General features: G+C 51.1%; 8 protein-coding genes across 8 annotated transcripts; 4 read left to right on the forward strand and 4 right to left on the reverse strand.

Annotated features, from left to right (window-relative positions):
• On the forward strand, positions 1 to 933 carry COCSADRAFT_358745 (uncharacterized protein). Its single transcript, XM_007702944.1, has one exon. The coding sequence runs from the start codon at positions 35 to 37 to the stop codon at positions 878 to 880; it is 846 nt and encodes a 281-aa protein (XP_007701134.1). The 5' UTR covers positions 1 to 34; the 3' UTR covers positions 881 to 933.
• A 42-nt stretch (positions 934 to 975) lies between these two features.
• On the reverse strand, positions 976 to 2,949 carry COCSADRAFT_358756 (uncharacterized protein; the record flags this gene model as incomplete). The annotated part of the gene is made up of 7 exons (XM_007702945.1): positions 2,634 to 2,949; positions 2,491 to 2,582; positions 2,206 to 2,438; positions 1,765 to 2,148; positions 1,288 to 1,696; positions 1,196 to 1,231; positions 976 to 1,146 (listed from the first exon to the last, which is right to left on the reverse strand). The coding sequence occupies exons 1-7, from the start codon at positions 2,857 to 2,859 to the stop codon at positions 976 to 978; spliced, it is 1,551 nt and encodes a 516-aa protein (XP_007701135.1). The 5' UTR covers positions 2,860 to 2,949.
• A 1,352-nt stretch (positions 2,950 to 4,301) lies between these two features.
• COCSADRAFT_92666 (uncharacterized protein) lies at positions 4,302 to 5,174 on the forward strand (the record flags this gene model as incomplete). Its single annotated transcript, XM_007702946.1, has 1 exon — positions 4,302 to 5,174. One exon carries the CDS (start codon positions 4,302 to 4,304, stop codon positions 5,172 to 5,174), a length of 873 nt encoding a protein of 290 aa, XP_007701136.1.
• Positions 5,175 to 5,920: 746 nt separating this feature from the next.
• COCSADRAFT_334062 (uncharacterized protein) lies at positions 5,921 to 10,134 on the reverse strand. Its single transcript, XM_007702947.1, has 5 exons — positions 9,540 to 10,134; positions 8,047 to 9,382; positions 6,801 to 7,934; positions 6,465 to 6,751; positions 5,921 to 6,415 (listed from the first exon to the last, which is right to left on the reverse strand). Exons 1-5 carry the CDS (start codon positions 9,849 to 9,851, stop codon positions 5,993 to 5,995), a joined length of 3,492 nt encoding a protein of 1,163 aa, XP_007701137.1. The 5' UTR covers positions 9,852 to 10,134; the 3' UTR covers positions 5,921 to 5,992.
• Positions 10,135 to 11,290: 1,156 nt separating this feature from the next.
• Positions 11,291 to 11,930, forward strand: COCSADRAFT_92778 (uncharacterized protein; the record flags this gene model as incomplete). The annotated part of the gene is made up of 3 exons (XM_007702948.1): positions 11,291 to 11,550; positions 11,601 to 11,728; positions 11,785 to 11,930. The coding sequence occupies 3 exons, from the start codon at positions 11,291 to 11,293 to the stop codon at positions 11,928 to 11,930; spliced, it is 534 nt and encodes a 177-aa protein (XP_007701138.1).
• A 692-nt stretch (positions 11,931 to 12,622) lies between these two features.
• Positions 12,623 to 14,744, reverse strand: COCSADRAFT_182139 (uncharacterized protein; the record flags this gene model as incomplete). Its single annotated transcript, XM_007702949.1, has 7 exons — positions 12,623 to 12,840; positions 12,901 to 13,582; positions 13,649 to 13,941; positions 13,989 to 14,243; positions 14,319 to 14,452; positions 14,503 to 14,637; positions 14,687 to 14,744. The coding sequence occupies 7 exons, from the start codon at positions 14,742 to 14,744 to the stop codon at positions 12,682 to 12,684; spliced, it is 1,716 nt and encodes a 571-aa protein (XP_007701139.1). The 3' UTR covers positions 12,623 to 12,681.
• Positions 14,745 to 16,001: 1,257 nt separating this feature from the next.
• On the reverse strand, positions 16,002 to 17,496 carry COCSADRAFT_37703 (uncharacterized protein). The gene has a single exon (XM_007702773.1). The coding sequence runs from the start codon at positions 17,417 to 17,419 to the stop codon at positions 16,253 to 16,255; it is 1,167 nt and encodes a 388-aa protein (XP_007700963.1). The 5' UTR covers positions 17,420 to 17,496; the 3' UTR covers positions 16,002 to 16,252.
• A 3,982-nt stretch (positions 17,497 to 21,478) lies between these two features.
• COCSADRAFT_358781 (uncharacterized protein) lies at positions 21,479 to 21,955 on the forward strand (the record flags this gene model as incomplete). The annotated part of the gene is made up of 2 exons (XM_007702950.1): positions 21,479 to 21,641; positions 21,771 to 21,955. The coding sequence occupies exons 1-2, from the start codon at positions 21,566 to 21,568 to the stop codon at positions 21,953 to 21,955; spliced, it is 261 nt and encodes an 86-aa protein (XP_007701140.1). The 5' UTR covers positions 21,479 to 21,565.
• Between the last annotated feature and the right edge of the window lie 58 nt (positions 21,956 to 22,013).

Raw genomic sequence — 22,013 nt, forward strand, 5'->3', positions numbered from 1 at the left:
TCTACGACTAAAACTGAACAGATCTTCGACCACCATGCCACTGTTCTCGAAGAAGCCAGGCCCACCCCTTTCTGGCGGCCTTAAACCAGGTCATGGCAATTTCCGTATCTGCTTTGTTGTCACCGATCAGGTTATAAAAAAAATCCGCGTACAGCAAAAACTACTCAAAACCAACGCCCCCGTCGTCGAGCTCCGCGGGAGACAACGAGCCATAGGAAACAGCCTCAGATACCGCATCATCGGAGAGACACACTTCTGCCCCATCCGCCGCCGCCACCCCGGTGAGCCATGGCTCGACGGAATCCTCGAGTGCTGGAGAGCCTTTAAAAAGCTCCACGACGAGGAGTTTTCCGTCAACAAATACGACCACTGCGACGAAGCCATCGAGCGCAAATACTTAAACATGCATGCCCCGATCTACGAGCGCCTGCTTCCCTTCTTAGAGCGCTTGTTCAAAGAAATCGGCATCTGGAAGTTCGGAGGTGAAGCGGAGTGGGCAGCCCAGAATCGGCAAATTGAACCCATTGGAAAACATGCGGAAAAGAAAGTTAAATTTGACAAGCGTGTAGATGGTTGGTATTATAATGATGCGGATATGCCGTGTACGACGGGTAAAGGGGATGACGAGGAGTCGTGGAAGACAGCGGCGTTTAAGGAGAAGTTGGCGGGGGATAGATGTTCGGAGGATGTTCTCAGGAAGAGGATCCAGGAGAGGACGAGGAAGGGGTTGTGGAGTGGTATGGTGGAGAATTGGAAGGAGGGGGATGACGAGGACGAAGAAGAAGAAGAAGAAGAAGAAGAAGAAGAAGAAGAGGAGGAGGAGGAGGAGGAAATGGAAAAGATGAAGGTTGCAGTGCAGGAGTGGAATTTGCTTGATTAGATTCACCTGTGGGATGCCATGGTTTCTGAAGGTGGGAATTCTTGGGTATTCATGATACAAGATTAACTATTACAAATGAAAATATAGAAAACTGCTCAGGGGGGTCCTGAGAAGATTGAATCTCTGCATCTTATCGTCGTGTAGACTTTGCTCGGTTTGTTAAACCAATAGTTTCGTGTTTCCCATTCTCTGTCCGGATCTGAAAGTTGGAGGTCAAATGAGCGAAGGAGCGACGGAATGACTTTGTACATCTCACAGAGCGAAATCTGTCTAAGTTAGCAATATTGCACGAATATCTAAGGAAGTGAAACTTACATTCTTGCCAATACAAGTTCTTGAGCCACCACCAAACTATTCACAATGTCAGCCCGCAATGTTCGCGATAGTGAGGAAAGGGGAAAACTGACCTGAAACATACACCTCTCCATCTTCGCCGCATTAGGCCTAAACCACCGCTCCGGCACAAATTCATCTGCGTCGTGCCCAAAAACGCCCCGATCCCGCTGCACGACCGCGGCATTAATACCCACGCGCGTCCCTTCGGGAAACCATTGTCCTGCAATAACGCAACCACCTCGAGGGACATGACGAGGCAACGTCATACCAACACTAGGATGCAACCGCATCCCCTCCTTACAGCACGCCATGAGATACGACAGCCCCACCGCCTCATGGTACTGGATATCCTGGCTAAGCAACCCAGCTTGCTCCGCCTCATCGATTTCTGCCGTGAGTCTGGCGTATGCGGACGGCGTGCGCATGAGGTGGTATAAAATCGCAGTTATCGCTGCAGCAGTAGTATCGGAGCCCGCGATACTATCTCCAATCAGTCACTTTCGCCTCTTTGACCAAGCAGAAAATTAAATGAGTGTATGTGAACTTACAAAGCCCCATACGCCTCCATCTTCACCTCGGTAATCCCGAAATCCTTCTCTTGTCCCTTCTCCTGCATAATCTCAAAGAAACTCTGCAGCATATCCTCGCACTCTTCTGCTTTACCCTGAGCAATGAGATGTTGGCGCTGCACCACACACGCTCCAGACGCAGACTCGATGTGCTTGAGTGCTTTGAGTGCTTTGAAGACGCGGGGGATGGCGGCGCCGCTGAAGAGGACGAGGGGGCGTAGGTAGGTGGGTGCGGCGCAGGCGACTGCGATGAAGGGGATGAGGAGGTCGAGGGCGTGGATGTAGCCGGCGTGGTCGTAGGCATTTTGCAGGAAGCCGAACGGGTGGCTGAAGAAGAGTTTGCCGATTACGTCGAAGGCGTACCTTTTTTTTTTGCAGTGAGTTTTGCGGGATTGCGAGGGGAGAAGAGGGTGAGCATACCATTGTACCCATTCTGACATGTCGATGATTGAACCTTTCATAGCGCGGTCTGTGAATTTGGCTATGAGTAGTTGCACGCATTTGTCGATATCTTCTTCGAGTTGCACAATGTTGGACATGGAGTAGACTGAATTGACAATTCTGCGCCTCTCGGCATGCTGGCGCTCATCTAGGTTGGTAAAGGCGTCTGGGTATCTGGCCCAGTCTGCTCGGAAAGGGAGATAGAAGTCGGTCTATATGATTTAGTACAGTTTCTATGCGATGAGATGAAGCTGGGGTGTTTACCTTCGTAAAGCCGGATTGAGCAGAATAGATAGTTCGGATGGCTTCTGGGTCCGCTATGGCGACTTCATTTGGGGCTATCCGAACAATAGGTCCTACCACTATCAGTCATGATGGATTTTTGACGATCGGTGATGCGATGTTACCATATTTCTCGTGCAATTGCCGTTGTGTCTTGTCGGAACTACCCTGTGCCACATTGATGATATGCCAAAGACGAGTTATGGAGGCAAAAAACGGTCCAGGATATTTGGCTAGTGGATGGAAACACCTAGCATAAACGATCCACGCGAGGGAAGATACAAGCAGGATGATCGGGACCAAAACTATTGAGTTGAGCTGCGGAACGAGATTTTGTATTGTAGGAGACATGGTTTAAGAGCTGAAAATTGAACTCAAACGACAAGGCAAGTGTAGGTAGCGAGATCAGAGGCTACCCCTTGAGAACACGATTTTTTGCAAGTAACCAATAGTTGAGATAGGTAGGATTTTGTCAACATTTCATCCATCTTATATCTGGAGCATCTACCAAAGGATACAGCCCCAATGGGGCCACTGGGGCTGAGAAAGCGTGGCGTTGGTGGTCAGGCTGCCGCTCCTCACCACTACCAATTCACTCCCGAATCCTACACAGTCATCTTTTCTTCGGGTAATCCCTCGATACGCTACTCACAGGTGAGAGCATATGACGCGAAGTAAGGTTCAGCCATGGAAAAATGCAAGAGATCCCTTGTTGGGAATCGATGCAGCAGCCAGTGATCCTTGGGTAGAACGATCGACTCCCGCGATCTAATGCATGATGCGGCATAGATTCGCGAGCACGAGGCGCTTCTTCTTTCCGTTTCCGGTCGCTTGGGCTGTTTTGTGCATGTTAGCTGCGAGAGCGAGGGTGGGGTGGGCACGAGAAGCCGATGACCCGTCGTTCGTCTGCCTTTTAGGTGCCCATCTACTGTGAGGTTCCCGTCTGACATCAGCAAGACCAGGACACAATTATTGATGTGTTTTCTGACTACCGTCGTGAGTCTTGTAAAGTGTCATACGGTAAGAAAATCGACAAGTGTCTGACAAGAAGGATGTATTCTAGATCTGCTCATATGGCCCATCCTTGCTTCGATCAGATGTTGCATCCAACCTTTGATTGGATACGAATTTCTCAAGATGGAAAACCCTTTCGGTCACCGACATATACCGCCACCGCGGCATGCTTACGGCCCATCAGGCTGGATTACGGTCAAGTATGGGGCTGAGACGTCGTGGAACCGAGTCAAAAGCGCTGATCCTCGCTGTTTGCGTTTAAGGTGTTGCTTGTTGCCTTTTTCACTGAAAATATCTAGGCAGACTTCGATACTCAGAAGAGCCAACAATAATGCTCCCTGGGGTCAAGACAAGAGGTGCGATGGTGTTGTCGAACAGCCTCGCGCTAGCCCCAGTACCGCCTAACCTATCCCATCTCTAGCGCCTCTGGACGACATCCGCTACTCTTCTCCGCGGGCAACGATGCTTTTCCGTGTTTACATCACAATCCTCCGCCGCAACACAGTAAAATCTCCAATCTGGTGACTCGCAAACCACAAAGGAAAACTCACCAAATGTCTCAATGCGCCCTCCCGCTGAGGCAAACTCTGCGCATCATGGCCCCCTATCCAGCAAGTCGGATACTTTTCCGCCGCAGCATCTCGGTAGCATCAACGTCACAGCACCGAACTCATCAACTATATAACAAAGCCAAGACGCAGCACAACAACAACACCCAAATCAATCAATTCTTCCAAAGCACCATTCAAACGCGCCAATTGACCGCCTCACCACCCACAATGTCTTCCGCACCTACTACCCAAGACCAGGCAAATTCCAAGGACTGGTCCGCATCCCAATATCTAAAATTCAACAACGAGCGCACCCGCCCCGTCTACGACCTCATCACCCAAATCCTGCCTCACATCTCTTCCCTCTCTCCCCGCATCTACGACTTAGGCTGCGGCCCCGGAAACAGCACTCGCGTGCTCACGTCCTCCTTCCCAGGCGCCCACGTGACAGGCATGGATTCTTCGCCTGACATGCTACGTCGCGCCAACGACGAATTTCGCTCTGACTCTGCAAACGTCGACTTCGTCAGCGGAGACGTTTCGGATTTCGCTGTGGAAAAACACACGGATTTAGTCTTTAGCAACGCAGTATTCCACTGGCTCCGCTCCGGCGACAGAATCCCTGCTTTACAGCGCCTTTTCACCTCGCTGAAGCCCGGCGCCATACTCGCATTCCAGATGCCAGATAACTACCACGAGCCCTCCCATGCACTGATGCGAGTAGTCGCCACCCTCCCCTCGCAACCCTGGTCCAAATACTTCGCAGACGCGCACGTGGGCGATTTGAGCGATACCCAGCGCCCAGATCTCGATCCCATCGAGCCCACAGCGCAGTTTTACAATGCGTTTGTGGAAAATGCGAGCTTGGTCAATATCTGGCGCACAAATTATCATCACGTGCTGAATGATGCGCCGGCGATTGTGGAGTGGGTCAAGGGAACGGGGTTGCTGCCGTATTTGAATCGCATCGAGGATGAAGGTGCGAAAGCGGCTTTTTTGAAGGAATACGAAAGGAGGCTCCAAGGGGCGTATCCGAAGCTGGCGGATGGAAAGGTCATACTGGTGTATCCGCGGTTCTTTGTTCTTGTTGTGCGCAAGTAGAAAAGAATTAGGCGTTGATGAAAAGTATGAAATCTATTATTACATTACGAAGTACGTAGGGAATCTTTGTATGTATTACATTGTATATATATATATAAGAATTTCTAAGCACAGCGAACCAAAATAACCTTGGATGCAAAGATGAGAAGGAGTGTTGTTCATCGGATATTGCCAAGTAAGCTTTCATCTATGTATCAACAGTGGGAACAAAGAAAACACAAAACTTGACTGTGCTTTCCCAGTTCCCCCCTCACTTGCAACACGATGCTTACACTCCCCCTATCCCTTCGTAACACCCTCCAATCGCCCCATCTCCCACACACACACACACACACACACCTCTTCTTCCCTACCTCCAAACTGGACGGACAGCCCTTCTTTTGTTTCGGCGCCCATAGCTAAAAAACGTAAATGGCACGTTTTTGAATTTACCCAGAACAACTCCTATACCAATGCTACAAAAACTCTCTCCCTTTAAAAGTAAAGAGTGCCGCAAAAGATGCAACACGGACACACAGACACTTAATGGAGACGCACACAGAGAGAGAGGAACACACACGCACGATGCAACCGAATGCAATCAAAAGGAAAAGAACAAGTCATCATCAAACTTTGTACCAAAAAAAAACCAATGCATAAAAGAGGATTTCTGGGGCCAGTCTAGATGTTCATGACGTAGACTGTGGGGGACCAGGGGGTATAGAATAGTATCACCGCTCAGTTGAGTATGCTTTTTCGCTCAAAGCCGTAAAATAAAGGTGGAGAGAACCAACGCCCACGTACTCCGGTAGGAAGCTTTAAAGAGAAGTCATTGAGTCTTATCCGGCACCTGCTGTGCCGACCTGTGTGTGTTTTTGGAAACCCGGCGGGCGGTAGCTGTTTCGGTGAGGCGAAGCAGTTCGGTGGCTGTTTGTTGATGCTTGTGGACTTGGCCCGTAGCCAGCGTTGGGTTGGCCTCTATCAGGCCCTGGGGCTGGGCTGTGTTGATTGCGGATCTGGCCGCCTGCTCCTGCGATTGGACGGACGGCCTCGCCTGCTTGGACCGAGGGATTGTTATCTGCTGTAGTGATCTGAGGTGCATTGCGTTGGTCCTTTCTTGACGCTGTACCATTTTGGTCTCTTGGTGCTTGGGTAGGAGCGGTGATTGGATTCTTTCCACGCTGCTCCCACTGGCGCATAATCTCTTTTGCGCTCATATCAGATGTCTCATCGCTTAGCAGTTCCATAATTTCTGGGGGTACCTGCATGACGTTAGAAAGGCAGGATGGTCGGGCAGCTAGAGCTACTTACCTCGGAAAACTCATCATTGTTCTCAATGAGATCAAACACCACCTTAACCGCGGCTTGATCTACACTCTTCACCTCCCTATCGTTACTCTCGCGCAAAATGTTGGGTGCCATGACAGTGGCAATGTTCCAGGTGTCCATCTTGTTACCCGTCTCCTCGTCGACAGTGTGGAAGGACGATACCCAGTTCAGGAAGCAAAACAGTACCTCCATGGTATCCCGATGGGCCTTGGGTAGTAAGCAGAGAACGAGGTGTAACACCTTCTTTCTTTGAGCTTCATCTTGAATGTCTAGTTGAGTCAGCAGATGTTAATATGTACTCCTAGCGCCAGCACTTACCGTTGGCTACCATGAATAATCTGTACAACTTCAATGTCAGGACAGGTTCCGGCATCAGTCGAAGGAAGCGCTTCAGAAGATTGGCGAGAATGACCGGATTCTTGTTGTTCAGGTCAACCTTTTGCACACCATTGGCATCAATCTCCTCCTCAAGCTCGCGCAGAGCCTTGAGGTTGCCGTTCTTTCGGAAAACACCCTCAATGGACATGTCCATGTTTCGCATCGCGGTGATGCAGTCTTGTAGCAAAGCTGGGACCTTGAGAGCGCCTGGTCCAACACCCTCTGTGCACTCATCACCAAACTTTTCCACCAGATATTCGAGAGACTGTCTAAAGGTCGCCTTGTCCGATACAGGCTTCTCGACGGCGCTATTGACATTCTTCTTTGGCTTGGCCTTGTCGCCTTTAAAAGCTTTGGCAAAACCAATCTTGCCCCAGAAATTGTTCTTTTTCGACTCAATCAGGTCGAGCAGTTCGCCTTGGTTGTACTGGCTGTCATCGAGCAAAAGCCCGAGTTGAAGGACAGCCAGCCCCTTGAGCTTGAAGTATTCTAATGGCGAAAGCTCCGAAAAGTATGTTCGCGAGCGGCCTTCGCTCATTTGCTGCAGTTCTTGACCACCGGAAAAGTCGCGGCGATGGCCGGTCTGCAATCTCCCTTGTTCGCCTTGGCCGAGCAGCGCACTGCCACCAGCACGGAAAGCATTGGGTCGTTGTTCTCGTTGCTGTTCCAGGGCAGCCATACGCGCAATGTCGTCTAAGGCAAGAGAATTGACGGCGAGGGTCACAGCATCAGTTTCATTTCCTTGACCTTCTTGGACGATTTGCATTCCACCCCTTAATTGACCCTCACCTCCAGCTGAATCGAGTCCTTCAGGACCGTCAATGATGCGCGATGCACGTGCGCGCTTCATGGTGTTGGAGAGATGCTTGTCGAGACGCGTCGACCTGAGACGCTTGATGTCCGACATTGATTGTTCGTAGGCGGCATTTTGGCTGACATGGCTTTCTGTAGTCGGGGTTCCACCATAGGATTTGGAGCGGATGTCTGATCGCAAGTGGGCCGGTTGGGAATCCGCATCGGCGTCTCCCAGACGATGGCCTTGTGAGGAGTCATAGCCGGCTAAGTTGGGGTCATCTACAATTCATTAGTGGGACGAACGTAATCTCGATAGCGGCTCCAGAAATCTGAGTCGAGGTGTCAAGATGAGTGGTGACGAGGTGGTCGGTCAAGGAGAGGCTTTTCTTACCTGAAGTGTGAGGCAATGCGCCGCTCGAACGCAGAGTAGCCATGAGGCGGGCATGTGCCACATTTAGTAGATGAACGTACTGGCGCAGTTTGCTGATTTGCTCGAATCCCTTTTCCGCGTCCGCACTCGCTGCGGCGCAAGCGGGACAGAGGACAGTCCGCTTGGATTGAATCCAGTAAGCATTGCGAGGGTCATGTCGGAGGTCAGCGTTGCAGCCACGGCAGACCATGCAACTGTAGTTGAACGACATGTTGTTCAGGTGGAGACACTTGTCTTCGACCTGGGCATCGCAGATGGGACACGCGTCAGCCCATCTTGGGACCAGACGCGCAGACTCAGCCGCCTGGTCTTTTTGGGACTCTTCCTCTAGTCGTGCGTCAAGGGAATTGACTTGGGTGAGAAAGTTGGTCAGGCCAGTAGAGGTGCGGGTTTCGCGCTCTAATTTTAGAGCTCCCTGCAGACAGATGCGGATCAGGAGCTTCAGATAGTGGGCGAGACCAGTCACCAGGGACAGCAATTCTTGGGTCACACCCAGCCGACGTACACCGGTACCCTGGGACTGGGTAAGGAGCGCGAAAAAAGCAACCACCTTCTTACAGAGAAGTTTTGATTCACGCGAGTATGTCAGTCCTTTCGGGGTTCGGACGACCAATTGCGAGTCGAGCGCGTCGGCAGCAGCAAACAGCAACTCGACGTGGACAATGAATTTTTTCGCTGCCATGACGCCGTCTACGTAGGCTCCGTTGCTGACATGCAGAAGCATGTCGGAAATGCATGTGGCCGACTTTTCCTCAAATGCTGACAAGGTCTTCCAGATCCAGTTGACCTTTGCTTCAATTTCCTCCTCTTGTTGGCGCACAGTCTCTCGCACTTCGTCGGTGGCATCTTTGTCGGCCTCGTGGAGATGCTCAATGACAGGCTGGCCGGTGGAGTGGAGTCGCACGTTCCAGTACTTGTGGATCATGTAGCATTCCGGATGCCAATGCTGATTCTGGCCGTTTCTGAAAATCTCGACAAACTGCTTGAGGATGGATGTTTGACAGCCATTACAGCGCTGGGCAAATTTGGTTGAATAGTGGTAGTGGCAGTAGACACTGCCCTCGTGCTCGTAGTAGCTGTCGGATGCGCCGAAGACGGTGGGGCAGACGGAGCAGGTGAAATGCTCAATGTGGTATTTGCGGTCAAGCGCAGTGATGTAGGAGCCGCGCAGAGCCTGTCCGCACTCGAAGCAAAGCAGGTCGAGTCGGCGGAAATAGTCTGTCTCGCACAACGGGTACTGACCAGGAGGTTTTTCGGGGACGGGGAAGAATTTAGATGCGACAATCTTGTTGCAGTCCTAGGGGACGGTCAGTCAATGCGTCGGGGGAGTGGGTTGTGGATAGTGGTAGTGAGTGTGGGATGAGCGAGTCCATGGCTAGGTAGCATGACGCCGACTACGTAATGTGCTGTTGGTTTGGGGGGGGGGGGGGGACAAAACGAAACGGGCGTCTTACATGACAGGTGAAGCATTCGAGGTGGTAGGTGTCGCCCAGGGCTCGCACAAATTGGCCGGTCAAGCCTTCTCCGCACTTTCCACAAATCTTGCCGCTGCGCTTGGGTTTGGAGACGGGCTGATTCTGGTCGCCGGGGTCGGTAGCAGAGCGCGAGGGATGGCCCATGCCGTGGGGCGCGAGCGAGGTGGACGACGAGGCGCCGTCGTCTGTGGCGCGGCGCATGAGGCCGGTGGAGGACTGAGGATCATTGTTGTGCTGGTGGTGGGCGCCCTGGTTGTCCATCGGAGGCGGTCCCTCCGCTGGTGTGCCCATGTCCGGTTACGCCAGTTTCGAGGATGGGCAGTATACAGCGTCGGGAGGGAGAGAAGATCTTGGCAGGAGCCGAGGGGTCAAAGGGGGTGGGTGACTTGGAGGCGGTGACGGTCAGGGGCTTGGAGGACGACGGCACGTGTCGCGACGAGTGCAGTGGGCGACGAGAGTGCGTGGGAAGTGGGGGGGTTATGGGGTGTGGGGAGTGCGAGGCGGCGGTTGTGGGCTGGGAGGGCAGGTGACTGGCGGCAGCAGGGCGGCGGTGGAGGGCAATCGGGCGATGGTTCCTGGGATGCGCAGCGTCTAGCAACGGGCAGGCTGTGGTAGTCGGGGGGAGATTATGTACAATGGGCGTGGCGGAGAGGTGGACGGCAACATGCGGCCGCAGCGGGATGGGAGGGAGGCGGCGTGCGGTGGGATTAGGTTGGCCGGGGGTGGTTGTGTAGAGGAGGACCCAAGACCCTGAGCGATTGGGTGAAACGCAGTATGTAGGCAGGGCGGGCAGGGCGACGGGCTCGCGATGGGTGCAGACAGAGGAGCGCAGGCAGATCCGGGGCTGCAGACAGGGCAATGGTGGCGGCTGGGCGGGTGGTGGAGGAGAGGGAGTGGGTGGTAGGATGGGAGGGGGTGGTGTTGGTGTTGGTGTGGGTGGATGTTCCTGTGTCGCTGAGGCCGCCGGAGAGCTTGTCGAGAGAGAGGAGAGGCATGGCGGCCGTGGAGAGAGGGGACGCTAGCCCGATTGGGGCCCGGCTTGATTGGGATATTGGGATCCACGCCGGCAGCAGCACCGGCGCCAGAGGGTTTAGGGCGATTGTGAAGGGCTCTCGAGGGTCAGTATCGCTATGTACGTGTATGTAAGTCTATGTAAGTATATGTGCATGTGCGCAGCTGTTAGTATAGGCGATATGCACGTACAGGTACATGCGTATACGCCCGTGATACGAGCTGTGTTATTGCGACTTATCTTGCCGGCACGCACACACGCTCACACATACACACACACACACACACATGTACACTACACTCACGCACCCCACAGCAAAAGCGCCCACGATGGCAAGCGTCATTGCCGAGGGTCGAACCGGGGGGCCAGGGCAGGCTATTCCTGGCACACGGCGCTGCAAGCCTGTTCTGCGCCTCTGCAGGCGGACCAGCACCAGCAGCAAACGCGCAGCAGCGCGCAGGGCGGGGAAGGCCGTGACAATACGCCCGAGCATGCCAGCCTGGGTCAAGCGGCCTGCCTGCCCTAGTGCCAAATTCACGCCTTGGCAGAGCCTGTCCGACACCAACGCGACTCGGTGCTCTTTGACCTTGACATTGGCACCGCCCTGCCTTCCTTCACCGCTAACACGACCACGCTTGTCTCGCATACCGACAAGCCTCCGCCAGCACCCTCCCCCGACTCTCTCCCGTCCGTCACAACAACCCCCATCACCGCCATCATGGAAGGAGACGGCGAGCACAATGCCTCCCAGAGGCCCGAGCCGCCCGTCTTCAAAGCACCCAGGCTCGTCTCGCGCCCCAAGCCACCGGTTCAGCAAGAGGAGGAAATGGGCTCTGAGATCAAGCTCGGCGACTTTGAAGATGTCCATGCTCTCTCCGTCTCAGAGGCCCGCGCCGTCGTCACCGCCGTTCACGAGGCGCGCAAGAAGAAGGACCCCGAGAACAACCCGCTGCGCGACCGCATCTACAACGACAGCATGTGAGTTGGAGCTTCATGCTATACGGTCGCCGCGACTGACGCTGCACCAGCACAATCACCCAGTTCCTCGACTACCTCGACAACTTTGCCCGCTACAAGGAAGAAGACAGCCTGCACTCCATCGCCGCCCTCTTTGATGCCCACCCCGAAATCTCCGTCGTCGAAAAGGCGCTGCTGGGTAAGAACATGTCCAGAACAAAGCCGTTGATGGGGAGCTGCTGACAACCCCACTAGGAACCCTCACCCCCGATACCGCTGAGGAAGCTATTACCCTCATCCCTTCCCTTAAGATGGACGAGGACGAGCTGCAGCTAATCCTTGACGAACTGAACAAGATGCGTGAGTTGGAAAAGACCAAGAACACCGCCCTGGGCACCTGAAGCTGACTTCTCGGACAGAGGATCGACTTCGATAATGCTCCGACTGATCGACTGCCACTGCCAACCAAACAAACACCTTGTACCCACTAACGATTACCAAAACGGCCATCAAACATGCTCTTGGCCTCGCGCATGGTTGACCCTGCCACTCAAAATCTAGGCGAGCAATGGCCAAGACATGATGACTACAGCATAAAAACTGGGCCCATTGACGGCCTCGACTTGAACATGTGCCAACACCTTCTTCCCAACACTAAGGGACGCATCTAAAAATAGCTACACGCCCATTGGATCACTTACCTGTTTTGACACCACAAAACTCAACACAGTCTCCATGCTCAAAATATTTCCATTTCCCCACTTCCCGCTCGTCCATGTCATGTACACTTGTCTACGCACTGGCAGCCCCTTGGCCAAGATTGACAAACCGAGACAGGGCGCAGCCACTCATGTACATATGCATGTACTTTCCAAGTATCCACTTTGGCCTTGCAAATGTCAAAATAGATACCAATCACGTGCTTTCTTTGCCCACTTGCAAAGTACTCGTGTTCAGATGATTATGCACTAACTGCAGTTTGATATCACCTGGAATGAATCATTGTTACTACCCAATCATACGCATGAACTATCAGTTCGACTTAGTCCTGGCTTTGAGACATTATAATCAAACAGTAATGAATTTGTAGTGCGGATAACCGACGATATTCACTTTCCCAGTACCATTTTACGCCAGCGTTAGAAAACCCCATCACCCATATACCTTCTCCCTCACAATCCCCGGGTAGCTGCGCACAACCCCCGTATACTCAATTGGCTTGCCTTCATCCATCGTCACCCTTGCTTCAGTACTGACCAGCGTGACATTTACCGCGCCATCTCGCAGCTCTGTGATTCGCTTGCCGGCATCCTACTCATATTAGCATAACATACAATATGTGGAACAAAGGAAGAGAAGGGGAGAACTCACATCCAGCACCCACCACCTCAACTCCCCTTCAAGAAACGGCAGCACAACCTCCTCGTTCAGTCCACCCAACGTCCCATTATTCACACACTCAACCAGCAACCCCGTCAAACTCGTTGTACCCACCATCTCTTTTCCCTCCCCACTCCCACCACCTCCAACTACATCCCGCTGTACAGCAGGCATAAGCACCATCCACGCCCCCGCATCCGCCTCCTCCCTTCCATCTTGCTGCAGTGAAAACTGCACTCGGAACGTCCCCCGCATATCCTTTGCCTTCACCCGCGTTTCAATAACCCAATCCGTATATACCCCACCGTTCCTCTCCAACAACCCCCCAAACACACTCTGCCGCTGCACCACCACCTGCGTGACCGCCATCTCGCCCACCCTTCCGGCGTACAAGCGCGACACCGCGCCTTCCACATGCGTACGGAACGACTCGTCCGATGCGAATTTCCAGCGCTGGGTCTCGGGGTATGCGTAACCCAGCGCGGCGGTGTCACGGCACTCGTTCGTGGTCCAGAAGGCAGTGGGCGTGCGGCGGAAGGGGAGGAGCGCGGTGTCGGGGTCGACAAGTTGGTTATCAGAGAGGAAGAGGTTGGATTGGGTGCCGATGGAGGAGGGGAGCATAAAGGTTTGGGGGTGGGATAGGGTGTAGAAGGTGAAGAGGCGGTCGACGTTTCTAAGTACGCAGTACTTCATTAGCCAAGTTTGGCGGGTTTGGGGGCATCGGGGAACGAGGACGTACGCATGATGCAACATGAACAACGGTTCAAAAGCTGAATATTCCAACGGCCACATGTGGCCCCAGTACGGTGAGTCGCGCAGGTAGCCGCCGCCGACGACGCCGTGGACCCAGCCATGGGCGTCTTCTAGAGCGGAGGAGAAGCGCGAGAAGGTGCTTGAGCGGAAGGCGATGCCGACTTGGGCGATGAGGTTGTTGGATTGGTTTTTGAAGGCTTCGGCGAAGAGCCAGGGGCGCGAGGGTGAGAAGGGGTCGTCTGAGGCTGGCCAGCGGATGGTGGAGTTCATTTTTCGCCACTGATGGGTTGTTAGTTTTTAAACTTGTAGGTAGATGACATATGTACTTTGCCGTGGAAGCCAGTGGGTAGCGGGTGGAACTTGTATGAGAACAAGGGGTTGTTCATCAGTACTGGTACGCCCGTTGTATCTGTAATCGTGATTGTAGGGGATAGGAACACATCGGGGACTGGGCCGAGCTTGGTGCCTTGAGCCCAGTCCCAGTATGGGATACGGAACTCGCGGGCGGCAGTGAGGTAGCGTTGAGATTGATCTGCTGGGGCGTTTGCAGCGATATCGTGGACGTGGTTGGAAACAACTTGCTATACACGCTCAGTGTGTATCTCAAGATATCTGTCGGTACACTTTGTGAAGTGACGAAAAGGCAGCAGGCTCACCTCAAACAAGGCAAGATATGGCCGATGCCACCCCAAGAATAGCTCATTGTCATGTGGACAGTAGCCTGCCTTGCCAATCTTCTCGGGCAAACCAGGCGCATCTCCCCATGTCTTATACGGTCTTCCGTGGATAGCTGCAACAAAAGGTCAGCCTTGCTCAGCACATCATGAGAATCATACCTACACGCCAGACCGTAGAAGGAAAACGGATCACTCTGATCAGCACGATGCAGGCTATCCAATGCCAACATGTACAGACTCCATTGATCGGGATAGTTATCCATCAGGTCCCGGATCTCGCGGCGCACATAGACATTTCCTATGCCGTGTCAGCAAATCACTTTCTTTCGACATTCAAAACACATCACCATTATCATCCCGTGAAGTGGCACCAGTAACTATATTCGTCTCAGACTGGCGTGTCATATAAGCCCCATCATCCTGCAGCGCCGTACACTGCGTACACGATACAAGAACCGAAATCGAAAGTCGTAAGATCCAGAATCCACACATCATAGTCGAGAAATACCGGTGGAAAGTTTGTGTATGTTATCGGCTGGAGATAGGTCAGTGGGCGTACATAGCTATTCATACTTTAAACTCGCATATGTGGATATCTGGAACCAGTACGCCAGCGCTACGACTAACTCAACGTGGGCATGGACAACGGTTTACAAGTCCATTACCGTATATTTGTGACGTGGATATACACCATCAAAAGAAGTCTAGTAGTAACGTGGCTAGACAAGTATACCTCAAAGTCTCCACACCACACTACCCCTGATCTCGCGCGAACACCCCATCAACCACCCGTCCGTCACCAGAGAGAAAGCAAACAATGGCTTCTGTGGCTTGGCTACTCCTAACTACCGCTTCTTGCCAAGCAGGGGTCACTTCACTTACTTGATATCGCCCACACGTGGCGTAAACACCATGCCAAGTCTATACGTGACGAATCGACACGCACCTAAGTCTGTCAAGCAACCCCTGGTCCGAAAAGCGTTGGTCTTCGCAACTGCACCGAACGTCCAGCCATCAGCGAAGCGCACAAGGAGCGAGGAAGCGAGGAGCGCAAACGTACATGGCTATGCTATTATGATTGTGACTGGAAACGACCGAAAGGGAACGCCCGGGCGCTGAGGCGTCGATGGAAGAAGGGTAGAGAGGGGGATAGTAGCGCTGGCATGGTGGGTAGGCTTGTTGCTTGGGTGAAGGCTTGTCTGCTTTTGGTTTGTGATCCCGTGAGGTGTGAGAGTACGAGCGTGGTACAAGGATTTTTTTCAGGAGATTGTGTAACTTGTAACGGGTGTGTGTCTTACCGATATCCAAGCCAAGGCCGTTTTTCGTTGCTGAATTGGCGCAGTCATTTTATCGTCTTGGATGTTGGAGGTTAATATTTTACTAAATTGGTCATTGTTGTAGATTCGCTGGCTCATTGAAAAGAAGTGAGCGGTGCGTCATGAGAGTAGGCTGCTAAAATCAGTGTTGTACAAAGTATGTGGAAACATATGCCTAGCAAGATGATTTGGCTGCGATGATGTGTCTGGTGGGGAGCACGTGCCCATGATGGGAACAATTAGATACGATGATGAGAGCTGTCATCCTGAGTGTTCAGCATTTACTACCCATTGCCATGCTGTTCTAACCTGGTGAGACATTAATTCGCTTCCTTTGTCTGATCCTCACAATTTTAGGGCACAACAAATACCAGGTATAGTTTATTTATGGTATCGAATTTCCAGAAAAAGATGCTCAAAAGGTCCGTCGTACAACTAGGAGATGCCGAGAAAATAGTCCACCCGTATATGAGCGCTTGGAAAGATGCTTTGACTAGAAAAATACCGTGATAAAAAATGAGTCGTCTGATTTGGATGGGCGTCATGAAATTCGTAAAAGCGTACCGAATGCGGTTTCGGCGCAACCATAACACAGCCTTAAATATCGTTGTAACCAAGCAGCCGCTTATCTAGGTCCTTGTCCGCGACCGCCCAAGCCCAAGCACGACCAGCTTCGCCACACCATAGGGCTGATGGATCATCAGACTTTTCAAGCATGCCGTCCTTTGCCATAGACTTGATTTCGTGCCCGGTAGTGTAAGTCATAAAGTGTTCGAACTGTTTGCCCTCCAATGCAAGAGCATTTCCGGTGATGCCGTGGCAGAGACAGGGCTCTTTTGTGAGAAGTCCTCGTTCCCAGATACATTCTCTCGCCTTGGCAACAACCCTATCAATCCGGTCATGAAGCCCAGGGAAGTATTTTCGGATAGAGAGAAGCGAAATAACAACACCGGGTGCTCCATGGCAAACTTGTACGAGCCTATCACGTCCCGGTGGCAGCGATGACGGAAAGTTTCCACTTTCGTACTGATAACTCAGCAAAGCGCCTAGCTCGGCATCCAGTTTGGGCGCCCACGCAGGATCTGTGAGAACAATCTGTGTGATGATGCCGATGGCCCCGTGAACAGCACCAACGTACGCCTTGCCGTGCCATTTCCAGGGACGTGGACTATCCATGATGTTTTCGATAATCTCATCCGTGGTGTCCTCGATGAGCTCGGTGATTTCCTTGTTGCCGGTAAAGGCTTTGCGTACCAGTCGGAGAAGGTACAGGTAGCCTGCACGGCCATACAGCCACTCGTTGGAAGTACCGTCCTCAAGCATGACTGCCGCGTGATCACAGAGTTCCTTGACAGTGTCTGGGTCTTTTGCTGTAATGGCGTACAGCGCAAGAAGCGACATGATGTCGTTTGAGACACCGCATTTCTTCGGAGATGGAGGTGGGAATTTCTTGATGTGAGTCTGGGCCTGTTCAATATAGGCTGCCGACCAAGTATTCAAAGGATAGCCGTCTAATTTCAAGTCCGGGTAAAGGTCGTGCAATGCATAGAAGAGGAAGGCGACGGAGATGGGACCATAGTACAAGCCTCCGCCTGGGGGGATGTGGTGCGGAGGGTAGTCGGTGATCAGCCGGTCCAAAGACGCTAGTAGCTGTTTGTGAGGGTCTCGTTGCGCGAGCGGTGCATCGTTCCGGAAATAGCGGGGTATTGAAGGCGGCGCTGCTTTTTCCGCAGTAGCAGCAGACGGAGCACCTTCTTCAGACATGGCGACAATGGAATCGGAATTAGATGAGGCAAGTTCTTTGTTGGAAATGAAACGGGCAAAAGTTGGCGCGAGTTCAGGATTGCTGCGACTGATCCATTTGCAGCAACGCCTTTCACGCGTGCGAAGTAGCGTAGCGGCCCAAGCGTGACGTCAGTGGGGTCCGCAATATCATTCCATGATTGGCTTTGCACCACGTCAACTCTGCCAGCCCCGGCGAAGAACCCAGTATCTTCCATCGGATTTTGCATTTTCTGATCCTTTCTTTCGGTCCGATGTGTTCTACGTATACACTAGTTTTCCTCTTCTAGTGTGTTCACGACAGTTTTTGATCCATGTATACGTATACGGCTGTAGAGGTGACTGAGGAATTCCGTCTCACCCAACATGCTGAATACCTGCGCACGTGTGCTGTTCAGATGACTATCCATGAAATCATATGATCATACCGATCTTTCCACTTTCATCTTTTGCTACATATTTATTGTACAGGTTATTACAGTGCGTTTCCGGGGTATACTCTGCTTTCTCCACTGCAGCTCGTCCATAATCAACATCATTGCATCCGCCTCATTATTTGACAGCAGTCCTAAACGTAAAAAGGTTTATCGATCTGCAGAATGGCCGGGCCACGGCAACGGCTCCGCTAGAAGCTCTGCACGTCGTCCCATTGAGTCACGTCGGCGACACTGGGGCAGAATCTCTCGACTGTCTAGTTGTGGGCGTTCATATGTTTCCGTAGTATCAGCTCTGTATAACTCTGCCATTTTCTTTTGAAACTGTGACAATGCTTTGCCTGGAAATACATTAATTAGCTCTTCTTGATACCTGCCGTTGTGACACGGGACAACGTACTTGATAGCTGTGGTGTCATGTCCCCGCCAACAAATGGCGAAGGGTATGCTGGCGCTTTGTAAACTTTTGTAAGTCTACACTTGCGAATAAAAAAGAAGATTGCTAGCAAGAGAGTGCAGAGAATGACGGAACCGAGGACTGCGCCAACAACTGCTGCTACCGGTGCTGAATGCCCATAACTTGGTATTGATGGTGAGGCAGTAGATGTTGGCGCTGTCCCTGTCACACTCTCTGTAACTGTTTGGTATGGTGGCTCTGCAAGGCTGACAGTAAATCTGGATTCAGATGATGGACTTGCGATAGCGGTTGACACTGTTCTTGTAGTTGTAATCATTGAAGGGAATCGAGTTGGTGTTGTAGTTGAGGAAATCGTAGTCTTGGATGGGCTGGCGATGGTGCTCGAGATATCATTCGAAGCTATGCCGTGTCAGTTGAGACGATCAAATCAACAGCGCATCAACTTGCATCGGCCTGGAGTAAGATCCTTATCCGCTGGACAAGTACCACCCGGCATGAAAGGATCCATGGTGCAGCAACCACGAAACCCATTGCACACGTAGAAGACACCGCCTGCCGGGCATTCACCCACACGAGGTAAGAGTATCGAGGCCATTGCTAGACTTTGGGGCTTTAGATCGTTGAATTACAGTGGTGCTGCCGAGAACTAAGAGATATGAGTATACCATGGCGGCCATGGCTAAACCTCACAAGCATGTTTGCAGCAGTTCGTGAGCACAGCACAAAAACAGTGCTGCTGCCAGCCGGCGTGTGTGCGCAAACAAAGCAGCGCATCGCAAGGGCGTGCCTTGGCTTGACTCCTGATCGAACCCGAAACGCCATGCCTGATGCGGATACTTGATCAAAGAAACTACCAAACTATTCCCTGCGCACTTGGTGTTTTGCCGCAGGAGCTTCAGATAGTATGCTATTATAGTATTCAGCCTCGTCGTTTAGTGTTATTATGAGGTCAAAGACGTCTTTAGATCAAATCTCTACCTATTCGCTTCATGTGCCAATTGAACGGAGCTTTGTGAGCTGTCTAGACCTGGTGCATGGGTCTGGCCAACGTACATGAGATGTATTGCACTTCAAAGGCCTCAAGTTTGGGACGTTATGACGTGGCAGTAGAGAGATGTAGCTAGTGGACTTGCTCTGAAGCCAAACGTTGGCTATCTTGGTGCGTTCGTTCCGCCCCCGTAAGTACCTACTTGACGATCGCTCCACAATAAGAAATCCGTATCGCCATGTCAAATCGGCTACAGCCGTGTCACACGAGCGAACACACTAGTGCTATGTTAGGCTCAAGACATACATTTGCAAGCACAGTGAAGCAGCACGCTTGAGTCGTGTAGTGAGACGAAGAGCAAGGGAAGTGTGCCGTGGATGGCGACATGTTTCTAGCGCCCCTTCTATCGAATAGACGTTTGATCTCCCTGTTGGAACTTCTTCAACATATCATTTGACGAGGGTAGACATCATCGTATTGCTACTGGGATGCGTTGACAGCATAAAGTCTTACACTGCTGCATTGGTCACTTTTTCTACCTATCAGACATCATAGTGACTAAGTACCGTCAATACCAACATCAGCAAGGCAATGATAAAGCTTCCAGCGCCGAATATTACCTCCCAAATGCCCCAGAAAATGCTTCCTCCGATTATTACAGAAGAGAGAAGGATACCTAGAAATGCAATGCCGGATTTTATAGGACACCACGCAGTCTCCACATGCAAGCCATGTAGTTCTAGATATCTATTCTGAAATCCGAAGTCGTTGATTGGGCGATTGATGTTTCTGGTAATATTAATTTTGGTCGGATCTCATAGCACATTTATCTAATACTTACCTATGGCGATGGATAAAGCGATGGTCACTCAATCCACCAAGTATTTTTTGAGACCTCGCACCGACCGGTTCTCGGAAGTAGCAAGAAAGGAAAGACGTGGTTTCAATCCAACGTATCTGATCATTGCACCTATACCATTCTTGGAAAGGACAGGTAGAATCACTAGAGTCTTCTGAAGAGTAGGTTGGACAATCAATGTTGCAATGATTGTATTTCCCAGAGTTGTCACGATAGCAGCAATCCGGAAAATCGGTCGAATCGAAGTCTGCTATCATTTCAATAGCTTTCATCGCTTCTTTTCGTTCCTCAGAGTAGCTCTTATGCAAGGTGTCTAGGTCTAGAGGTTGAACGAAGGCTAAGAACCTTTTTGAGTCACGGCAGATCAACCGAAACTATATCTAATCTTAGCACGAGTAGGCACACTACAAGACGATAGGGACATACAGTAACAGGCTTGAGTCTCCTAAATCTTTGAAATGCATGCGAAATTCGTAAGAAGCCAAGCTCTTTATTATACTTCTCTTTTAATAACTTGAAGATTTCATCCTCATATGTCTCAACGTCGGTAATAGGAACGTCCACAGCCCAGGTTTTGAAATCCTCGGAGTTTTCGGAGCCCCATAGCAAGAACACACAGCTCGCACCGTCCTTCTTCTCAGTTTCCTCTTGAAAGTGAGTGAAGATGGGGTCATCGGTCAATTCGGACGTCTTTGATGAAGACCGCTTCAGTAAGACTTCGTACCTAGCCTTTTGCCGACTTCTTTCCTTATATTTCTTAAATTCAGTATCTCGAACAGGTTGGAACCCAGTTACTCCTGCCGCGACTGCTTCTGAGTGTTTAACGCGGGCTCTCTCTGGTCGCGATGGAAAGTCTACTAACATCCCTCCCTAGGTCACGCAAGTCCCCCCGTGCCGCAAAGAATCCGCAATTTTATATCTTGGAACTCACGTAATCGCTATTATTGCACTATAATAATAAAACACTTATTCTTAAGGTTATTTTCTATAAACTTATAAGGGCAATTAAAATATTATAGTGTATTTAGTCCTGCCGTCGCTAATTCTATAGTAGCTAGTCTAAGGCTAGTTAGCTTCACACTCCTATTATAGCACGATACATATAAGATTTCTAGATATTAGTAGAATTAGATAATAAGACTGTTGTAGAAGAAGATATCTCTATATATATTTAATATATTGTGTTTAAAGAAGTTATATTCTAGATTTATCTGAGTTCTACCTATGATTCTATTCTATTAGCTTGTAACTTTGGCGTACTTATGTGATAGCGCATTAGTTTATGCTAGGTTAGATTAGGCTAAAGTGTAGCGTTTAGTTCTTGAAGTATCTATATAATTACGTGCTGATCTATTTCTAGTATTAGAGCGAGTTCCTTTGTCTTCTAGGCGGTGTGGTAGGGAGGGTGGGTGTCTATTATAATAGCCTTATGTTACACGGGGTAAGGGTCTATACTTCTCTATCCTGGTCCGCACTAAGGCAGGTGAGTATTACGTTAGTGTTCCGTGAGGCTTGTCTGGCGATGCAGTGGAGTTGGCGTGCTTAAGGAGGGTTTGACAAGACTAATCTATTTGATAGACTAACTTGTGACAATCTTGTTAAGTAAGGATACTAGTAAGAAAGTACAATTTGAGTTGACCACAACGAATGTAATAATGAAATCCAACCCATTCTTATATCCGTTGCCTTTGGTCCTGCCATCCCTTACTTCCCTGCCATCCCTGGGATGGTTGTGATGTTGGGGATGGCTGCCATCCCAAGGCGTCCTGCCATCCCTCGGATGGTTGCCCTTGGCGGGATGGCACATCACGTGACCTAGCCCCGCGATGATCATTACCTTCTGACGTGGACGTCCATAGGCCTTCAGCCATCTCGTC

This window comes from Bipolaris sorokiniana (assembly GCF_000338995.1).
Source record: "Bipolaris sorokiniana ND90Pr unplaced genomic scaffold COCSAscaffold_9, whole genome shotgun sequence".
NCBI lineage: Eukaryota > Fungi > Ascomycota > Dothideomycetes > Pleosporales > Pleosporaceae > Bipolaris > Bipolaris sorokiniana.